The sequence below is a fragment of the Vigna unguiculata genome, chromosome 9 (genome assembly GCF_004118075.2).
Source record: "Vigna unguiculata cultivar IT97K-499-35 chromosome 9, ASM411807v1, whole genome shotgun sequence".
NCBI classification, from domain to species: Eukaryota; Viridiplantae; Streptophyta; class Magnoliopsida; order Fabales; family Fabaceae; genus Vigna; species Vigna unguiculata.
This window is the reverse complement of record NC_040287.1, coordinates 26,741,703-26,751,584: the sequence shown is the minus strand read 5'-3', so window position 1 is coordinate 26,751,584 and position 9,882 is coordinate 26,741,703. Positions and strand designations below refer to the sequence as shown.

General features: G+C 31.9%; 1 protein-coding gene across 1 annotated transcript; it reads right to left on the bottom strand.

Moving 5' to 3' along the window:
* Window positions 1-377: 377 nt before the first annotated feature.
* LOC114162785 (CBS domain-containing protein CBSCBSPB3-like) lies at window positions 378-5,714 on the bottom strand. Its single transcript, XM_028046763.1, has 13 exons — window positions 5,296-5,714; window positions 5,083-5,215; window positions 3,828-3,998; window positions 2,704-2,782; window positions 2,485-2,598; window positions 2,292-2,358; window positions 2,051-2,156; window positions 1,920-1,978; window positions 1,518-1,624; window positions 1,311-1,441; window positions 1,085-1,167; window positions 904-993; window positions 378-794 (listed from the first exon to the last, which is right to left on the bottom strand). The coding sequence occupies exons 1-13, from the start codon at window positions 5,572-5,574 to the stop codon at window positions 621-623; spliced, it is 1,593 nt and encodes a 530-aa protein (XP_027902564.1). The 5' UTR covers window positions 5,575-5,714; the 3' UTR covers window positions 378-620.
* Window positions 5,715-9,882: the final 4,168 nt, after the last annotated feature.

Sequence of the window (9,882 nt, the reverse complement as noted above, 5' to 3'; positions counted from 1 at the left end):
TTATACTATTTTCATTTAATACTTCAAAGTTAAAAATAACATTATTTAATTATTTATCAATTTAACCACAATCAAACTACTAACAGATCTATTAGAACAAATATTACCTACTATTATTTTACTTTTATTAACTTTTTATTTTAAGAATATAGAAAGGTACGGTTCAGTTAATGTCATATCAAGTACTGTTTAGAAACAGTTGAAGTGCTTTTTTACCCATATCACTAGCTAGGTAGATGTTCTATATTGTTGCCAAAATAATATATCATCCGAACATTGTTTCCAGTTCAGAAACATAAACCGTTTCCCGGTTCAAATGGCTTGACCTTGAGGGTGATCTAAAGCTGATCTACTTTATTTTGGGTTAGAGGGTGGGTGATGAAAATTTCATGTATAAAAAATTGAAAGCACCTTAACAGAGAAGAATGTAACACTTACAACTATATCGTAAGTTATAAACACATCAGTGACCCAAACAGAAAAAGATAAAAAGAGGTAAATAGAAAACCTCCACAGCATATACACCTATTCTGTGTCCATCATTTCCTTTGTCAACGACTATACTCTGGAAATAATCAGAATAAGATTATAGCATGTTTGCTTTCAAGCTAGCAAATATATTACTGTTTAGAGCGCTTTATGTACACCAATACGCTAACGCTCGCAAGAATAATAACACCCGCAAAAATACCAGAACGGAGAGACAATGTACTGGTTTTCTGTATACTGGCTGTATCAGATGGTACATTTGTTGTTTTAGTCGAAGTGGCAAACAGCAAATCCAATTTTAAAGCCTGAAATAAAAAAGACGCTTAGTGTAAGCATGCATCAAAGACATTAGAACAGATCCATGAAAAGGCCACGTTTTCAAATGAAAAGACAAATAAAAGAAGACAACTTCACCTTCAATCCTGCAGACCTAGCATAGCTGACAGCAGCCGCAAGATCGTTATCAGTCTCAAGAATAACATCATCATCTTCATCATCCTTATACTAGAAGAGAAGTAAAACCCGACATCATATCATAATATTTAGATTTAGTACGACCAAAAGGCAGACTAAACTAATCTAGAATCAAACATACCAGAATTTTAGGGCGTTCTCCGTCATTAAAATCCCCAATTATTTGCATAACAGCAGATACAAGCTCGTCTACGTGTTCAGCACCTATAAAAAAGACAGCAGCAAATACTTACAACTTCTAAAAATAATAAATCCAGGCTTATGGTCAGGAAGTCCTCAGCGACAGAAAAAGTACGCATATCAGTAAATTAAAGTTCATGCGAAGCTTTTCCCAAGATGTCACTTACCACAGTAGAATCGACGCACATTGCCATTGGGATCCTCAAATTTAAAAGCAAATGAATTTCCAAAACCTACAGACTGATATGTAGACTTTGTGGTATCTGCCCCGTCCAAAGTCACCAGCGCAGAGGCTTCACTGCAATCAGACATGTATGCTTATTTACAGAACAAAACAACATATATTGAAAACAGAATACATATCACCAAGGTACCTATGGGTGTCAAAATCTTCCGGCGGCTCTAGAGAAAATGCTGAGTCCCAAAATTTTTGCATAACTGTATTTGATGCATCATTAGATGCTCCGGGACTACTTTCAACCTACAAAGTACACAACATAGAAACAGGACACTATAATCCTTTTAATAGTACCAAATGTTAGTAATGTACATACTTTTTAATTCATAATATTCAAGAATCAAGATTATATGCAATTTTTTGTTCAATATTAGTAATGGTCCAAGTATTATAAAAATCATTATCATGCAACATCAGTTATCAACCGAAACAGAGTCCCAGACACACGACACACTGGATAACCTGAATATTTGTCTTCAAAATATCCATTAAATAGCTTCGATTATCATGTATTTTGAGACTCAAACATGAAATTTACCAGAGAAATTGCAGCATGAGTTATCTGCAAAACATCCAAACAAGCAGTAACAATTCCATCTGCAAGTGCGAAATAAATAATACTTAGCACAATTACATAAGGAAGTACGTAGGCAATTAAGGCAAGCTAACCTTTGTCCACCACAGGAAGATGTAAGTACTTTCCATTATGCATCATATGCAGTGCGTCAAGAATTGTTGTTTCCGGAGATGCATATTCTGGGTTTGGAGACATCACCTAACAAAAAATAAGTAACAAAGTGAGGAATAAAGAAGAAAATCAAATTATTACAGAATACCTAGTAAATATAAGCACCAGGCAAATGAAACCACTTTCCAGTTTAGTTACTTAAGAATATAAAATCATAACAACCTTTTCCACAGGAGTCTCCTCAGGAGAAAGATTTTGAGCCACAACCCGCAGAAGGATGTCTTTTGAACTGCAGAACAGATTTAGGACAATATATTGTGCATAAAACAAAAATTTCCAATGTCCATTTGATAAATATCAATCAAGAACATTGCTTTTGTAAGAGGAGACTAAAGCCTCAGGAAAAAGATTTTACGTAAGTATGCCCTGAATCTTATTTTCCATCACAATCACAGCTGAATTTACTTGCAACTCCCGCATCCTTTTTGCTGCTACATAGACAGAATCTGATACTGATGCAATAGCAACCCTAGAAACACATAAAGCTACAGAATGTTGTAAAACTATCACATCTGATTATAAAAGAGTCACTTGGAAACATGTAAAAGAACAAGAAAATATGATGTGAAATTACTTTGTACTTTCGCCAACTATAGTTGTCAGGGAAGGTTTGAACACGCGCTCCCTCAATGTTTCAATAAAAGTATTTGGAACTGACAAAAAAATTGACAATTGAAACAGAAAATTAGCATCATTAAAACTTGAAGAGAATACATGGCAATTTTCAACACTCCCAAATATTATTGTGAGCTGCCAGAGAACTTATAGATAGGCAGAACTTGCAAGTTTTAATGTCTTTCTCCTAATAGCATCTTGTCTTCCATTTACCAACTTTCCCTAAACTTCACGGAGAATACCTTCCAAATTAACATCTGAAGTATGTATGCATAAACAAACAACTGCTATACTTGGTCCATAAAAATATTCGAAATTTTTTAAATACAGCGAAGGAATTACGGGAAAAAATAGTTTCTCTGACGACAACTATATTTTCGTTGTAGTAACAAATAACTGCACGAGTCATTAACTAATAGGTTTTTCACATTGACCACTCTTTGGGCTTTTTAAGAAACAAATATTTTATTGCAAAAACAGGAGGTAAAGTAGGAAGTGGGTGAAGGAGAATAGTAGAACCTCAAAAGAAAAATAAGACAAAAAGCAGGCCAGAGAAATTTTTCCAAACTTTTTTCGTATTGCCAGTTCCTTTGTGCCTTATTTTCTGCCACGGAGATAACAAATCTTTAACTTCTTTTTAACAGCCAAGTCAGTTTAAGAGTAAGCCAGCATAAAATATGTTTTGAGTCCCCTAAAATATCTAAAATTCAGTTTTAGTTCGTTTTGTCCAGATTTTGTCCCTCTAATTTTGAAATACGCCACTTTAGATTCTTAAAATGTAATCTAAACCACTTTTTGTCTCTCAACAAAACATTATCTAAGCCATTGAAAAAACTAAAAGTGGTGGTGCATTCCAAAATTAAAAGGACTAAAACAAAAAGTTTAGGATTAAAATTAAACTCAAAATTTTAGAGGGACCAAAAGCATATTTTATCTTAAAATTTAAACTTATGTTCGACCATGGCTGTAATAAGTATTAATATAGATAGATGTACCGGATGCAAGAAGAAGCAACTCGAGTTTATGTACAAGCAGGAAGCATCATAAATAAAAATGTATGTAAAAGTAAAACTGTTAACCAACCAGACAGATGACCAGGCAGTCGGAGTTCCACTCCCTCAACTGCTGCAGCAACGGCATTCCCTTGTTGAGTAGCTTTTTCCACCCTAGATATGGCATCGTAAAGACATTTGGTGATATCCAGCATGGCAATGACTTCACCATTTTCCACAACTGGGAGGTGTCTGAATTTACCTATCAGTAAAAAAGTCAAATTATATTTCTCACTTAATCAAATACTTTCTATCAAGGGTATGAGTCCATTAAACTAGATATATATACACAGAGAGAATCTATTAAAATTACTTGCCTGATTCTAGCATAATCAACTAGTTAAAGAAGAAAACGTAACGGGCAAAAATAAAATAAAACAAAAACAGAGCGATAAAAACTCTACAAAGGACAACACACGATGATCATGATTACAAGATAACAAAGTTGAAGCCATTCAGCGCCAAAAAAATTGAGAAATCACTTAAGAAGGATAAACAAGCAAAAAATGAAACAATTAGTAAAAGCAGTGCTGGGTACTTTTGCTGAGAATCAATCTAAAATATCTTAACACCATCTTTTAACTGCATTATCTTTTTTACAAAATTAACCTGACTTTTAACTCAATGAGTAATTGAAGAAATACATTAATTTCAAGTGTTTCATTAGCGTTGCGCATTATATAAAAAAAGAAAAAAGAACACATAGATGCAATATTTATGATACTCTGTTAACACTGTTCACCAATCAAAATTAAAGCTTCACTTCGGCAATAAGCGTTATGTTTTAACAAAATTCCTATTATACAGATTACTCTAAATCTCATTAGACAACAGTATCTGCAACAACTAAATGTTGTCATAAAAAATGAACTTAAAAAATGTCCAATACTATAAGTTAAAATAATAATTTTCTTAATCTTTCAGAATTAGTTAATGGTTCTCACAAAAAAAAAAATGGAGGCAGTAGTAAAAGGCAATAAAGTTATGGCCCAACTCTAATATGTGTCATGTGATGTACTTTTCCATATCTAGCTCCGAAAGTGTTTTCCTCCAAATTCAATTAACTTTAGAATGGGCCAGACATGTTTATATACACAGGGCTCCACAAGCTGCGATTATGTAACGTAAAAAATAATAACTAATATCCCTTAACTAACATAACGTCCAACAACGATCATCCTCTGCGAAGAAAAAAAACGCAGAATGCAACTGGAATATATGTGAAAAATTCATCAAAATATTTAACTAGGAGTTCGAGATTGACAGAGGAGATATTGGAAGCTAACCCTGGATCATCTTCTGAAGCGCTTCAAGAGCAAGGGTATCAGACGTCACGAAGACGGGATTCCGCGTCATGACCTTGGACACCGTCGTCTCCTCCGGTTTCATCCCCTCGGCGACGACTCTAATGGCAACGTCCTGAAAACGACACGCACAAACGTGAACAACAGCAAACAACATTTAGTGCAAAAAAAAATGGCGTGAAATTGTACGGTAACCTTGTCAGTGATAATTCCGGAAAGCAGAGCATTGGAATCCGTGAGCAAAACGGCGTCGATGCGTCTCGCGGCCATGCGTCTGCAGGCGTCGGAGACGGTGGTTCCGTCAGGGATGGTAAGGGCCTTGGACAAACGGAGATTCCTAACGGTCCTTTCTCCGCCATCTTCCGGAGCGGTTATTCCGTTACGGGCGGGGAGGGAGAGGGACTTTTTGTGAGGGCGTCTGGGCCTCCTGGAAGACGGGTTAGGGGTGCTCATGGTGTGTGGTGGTGTTTGCATGATTCAGATTTGGCGCTTATTTTTTGTGTTTTTATGAAGCTTTATCAATCTTTATCACAACACAGAGGTTAGGGTTCTGCGGGCCCTCTCTCTTCCCTCACCTGCACATTAAGATAACTTTTATTTCCTTTCTTTTCTTTTTTCCCACCACTCACACCTTCCTAACCAATCATCATGGATGCTAAATGCTGTGGTCGCTTTTATTTTAATCCAAATATTATAATTATTTTATACAATTTTAATGTTCTTATTGTCACCGTTGCAACTTCTTAAATATCAACGTTTTAAAAGATACTATAAACTACACGCTCTTCGAAATTCCATGGAGACATTTCTCACAAAAAGTTCTTTTGCCTGGAAGGAAGGGACAGGGAAACATATATTTATAGATTGCATGATGAAATTTTAGGACCATGAAATATTAATTACGTGCATCCATTTCTATATTATCGATAGATATTTTGTACACGGTACGAAAATCTATTCAGTTTTAAATTATAGGATTAAATATTTTCATGACATATGGATGAAAACCGTGTTATAAGACGGTTATTAAATTACAATATTATTTTCATTCCATGTCGACGAAAACTCACTGAAGAATAAGATCAACGTAGGTTGAGATTTTCATTGAAGACAATTATCTCTATTATTGAAAAAATACCGTAGAATAAATTATTTTTATTTCATTTAAAATTTTACCCCTCTCAAACTTATATTCTCTCCCTTCTTTCTGTAAGATTAAAGAATATTTTGGGCATTTAGTGATTTTATATTACATTCTTCATTTTTGTATGACCATTTCCACAAGGTCTTGCGGAGGTAGTGGCCATTTCCGAAAGTGAGGTGCACTCTGGGAGGTGAGAACCAGTATTTTTCGATTGTGTTATGAGTTAATTGTTGAAGGTAACATTAACGGAAAACGAATTCCGGAATTGGGTGGGGTGGTACATTGTTTACTGGATTATATATATATATATATATATATATATATATATATATATATATATATATAAAAGGACTTTATGACTGTAACGTTTCTATTTTCAATAAACTGTATTATTTTCTTTTTAGAAAAACAACTTAGAAAATTACTTATTTTTATTAATATTTTTATTTTATTATGATGTAGTTTAAACATTAAAAGTATATTTTATCATGATATAGTTTTTACTTATTAAAAATAAAAAAATAAAACAAAACTAATAAAATATGTATATATATATATATATATATATATATATATTAAAAAATATTAGATAAAAATATATTAATTAAAATATTATTAAATAGGTGTGTATTAAAAAATAATCTTCTAAAGAGATAAGAAGATAAAGAGAGAAGATAAGAAAGAAAAAAATAGAAAAAAGAAAAAGAAGATAAGGTAAAAGAGATAAACATTATCTCTTTATTAAGGTATTAAGGTAAGTAATGATGATTTTGAAAATGAACACATGGATAGACTTACATATATAGATAAGAGAAGAAGTTGTTACTTAAGAAAAAGTGAGAAGGAAAGAAAGAAAGAAAGAAGAGAAAGAAAGAGACGAGAAGGAAGGAGAAAGAAAATGAGAGAGAGAAAGAGAAAGAAAAGAGAGAAAAAGTTTAGACTAAAGATTCAAAAATATCTTAGTTTTTTATAAGTGTGTCCTTTAATCAATAAGGTAAGGAGGGAGTGAGGTTAAGTTCTTTTATATTAATCTTGATAAACTCATGTGTTTTATATTAATACTTTATTTATTTTTGAATCATATATTATTCTATTTACTTCCATTCAATTTATTCTCATTTATTATCCTCTTATATTTATTTAATTTATCTTTATCTAGTTATGCATCGATCCTAATATTGTTCCTTATTTGATTTAATCTCCCCAATTATGCATTGGTCCTATTAATTTATTTTATTTTATTTATCTCCAGTTATACATTGGTCCTATTTATTTATTTAATTTAATTTATTTCTAGTTATGCATTGGTCCTGTTTATTTATTTTATTTAATTTATCTTCCGTTATGCACTGGTTATATTTATTTATTTAATTTAATTTATCTCCAGTTATGCACTGGTCTTATTTATTTATTTTTTTTTATCTCCAATTATGTGATGGTTTTATTTATTTATTTTATTTTATTTATCTCTAGTTATGCATTGGTCCTGTTTATTTATTTTATTTAATCTCTAGTTATGTACTGGTCCTATTTATTTATTTTATTTAATTTATTTCCAGTTATGCACTAGTCCTGTTTAATTATTTCATTTAATATATCTCCAGTCACACACTAGTCACGTTACTTATTTCATTTAACATATTTCTAGTCACGCACTAGTATTGATGAATTTATATTTTTATTATTATATTTATTTATAACATTCTAATCCTTATCTTGTTATTTATTTAAAGTTTTCGCTTTGATTCTTATTTTATCATTTTTTTTATAATTAATAAATAAATAACTAAATGTAAAGTAAAAATAAATATTATTTTATTCAGTGAGCTTGGATAGAAGAAAATTACATGTAAATTTTATTTTATATTCTTTGTGTATAGTTTATACAATGATTTGATAGTCATCACATTTTATGACCTTTGAAAATATCCAAGAGTATGTCAATTAAGTCTGGTTTCAATAAGTTGAGATTAAACCAGTGTCAAAGTGTTTGTATTTCGGAAGTCATAGTTCGGTACACTGCGGGATGAAAGGCAGGGACCATGATGGGGTCTTACTAAGTAGGTGAATATCTGGATAGTAGAATAGCGCACTGGACTAGGATATTCATAAGCCAAACTTAGGACTATCTAATACCTGCTCGGCATCACCAAGGTTAGGTAGTGAGTATATATCTCTTTTATGGACCGATAAATGGCTAATATTCTCGAGAAAGAAATAATTATGATTGTACCAATGTTTTATGAGAAATACTCAACTACCTAATCACTTCCCAAAGTAACTTTTGATGTTCATAATGGATCATTAGAAGTGGAATATGGATCCATATGTCTGGTAAAACAAGATCAAGTTTTGTGATTGTAGGTCCAAATCTAGGCCCCTAATGTTTGTATTGTTTGTTGAGTTTATTAAGATTGATATTTAAGGCTTATAAAGACCTTACTTCTTTCATATTTTTCTTTCATATGTATCTGTTGCATGAGCAGAAGAGAAACCTGATCAGTGAGATTTGTTCAAGATATTATTGGTGGATCTTCTGAAGATTGACTCATGGATAATTTCTATTAATATCTTTAGGAGATATTAAAAATATAGATAATCTTATATTCTTATGTAGGACTCTTAGTAATATACAAATATAAAGTTTTGTAATCTTTCATAAATAATTACAAAGATGTAAACTATATATATATATATATATATATATGAATAGGAAGTTATGTTATTATTAATGTTCTCTTAAGGAAAATCTTATTGTACAAAAAAAATTAATTCCATATCTTTTTATCAAATAATAATTATTTAATATAGTAGTCGGTGCGTCACATTTAGTAGTATCAGAGCAGTTCCTTCTGTCAAGACCTTGGGTATGGTGTTTTCCATGTTTGTAGTCTCTACTAATAAGTAGAGGTACAAGTTGTTTGTTCTTACATTTTTCTTAGAAAAGAGAAATGCAAGATAAGTAGACTTATAAAAGTAAGTAATAACAACAATTAATACTTGTAGTAAGGATAAGTTTTAACAATAGTTAAAAAAAATTCTAAAGAAAACTAAGGAAATTGTTCATTCTTTCAGGAAAAGATGGATAACGAACCAAACATTACCAATGAATTATTGGAAAGAATGACAATTGTCCTGGAAAATATGAGCCAAAAACAAAATGTTGAACTCATGGAAAATCAAGAATTAGAAACCTTTTGCAAGAACAATCCACAAAAATTTAAAGGAGGATTTAATCCTGAAGGTGCTCAATCATGGATAGCAGAAATTGAGAAAATTTTCATCGCAATGACGTGTGCAGATGCAAATAGAGTCACATTTGCTACATTTATGCTCGTTGAAGAAGCTGAAAATTGGTGGAGATTTACAAAACAACAATTGGAGGATGAAGGGAGACAAATTACTTGGGAAGTCTTCAAACAAAAGTTTCTAGAAAAATATTTTCCAGAGGATCTTCAAAGGAGGAAGGAAGTTGAATTCCTTAATCTTTGCCAAGGAACCATGTCTGTAGGAGAATATGCAGCAAAGTTTGACGAGTTGTCAAAATTTTGTCCTTACTTTCATGATAGAGTTGATGAACGTTCTCGTGTTCCAAGTTTGAAAGTGGATTGAGACCTGATATTAAACAAGCAGATGGT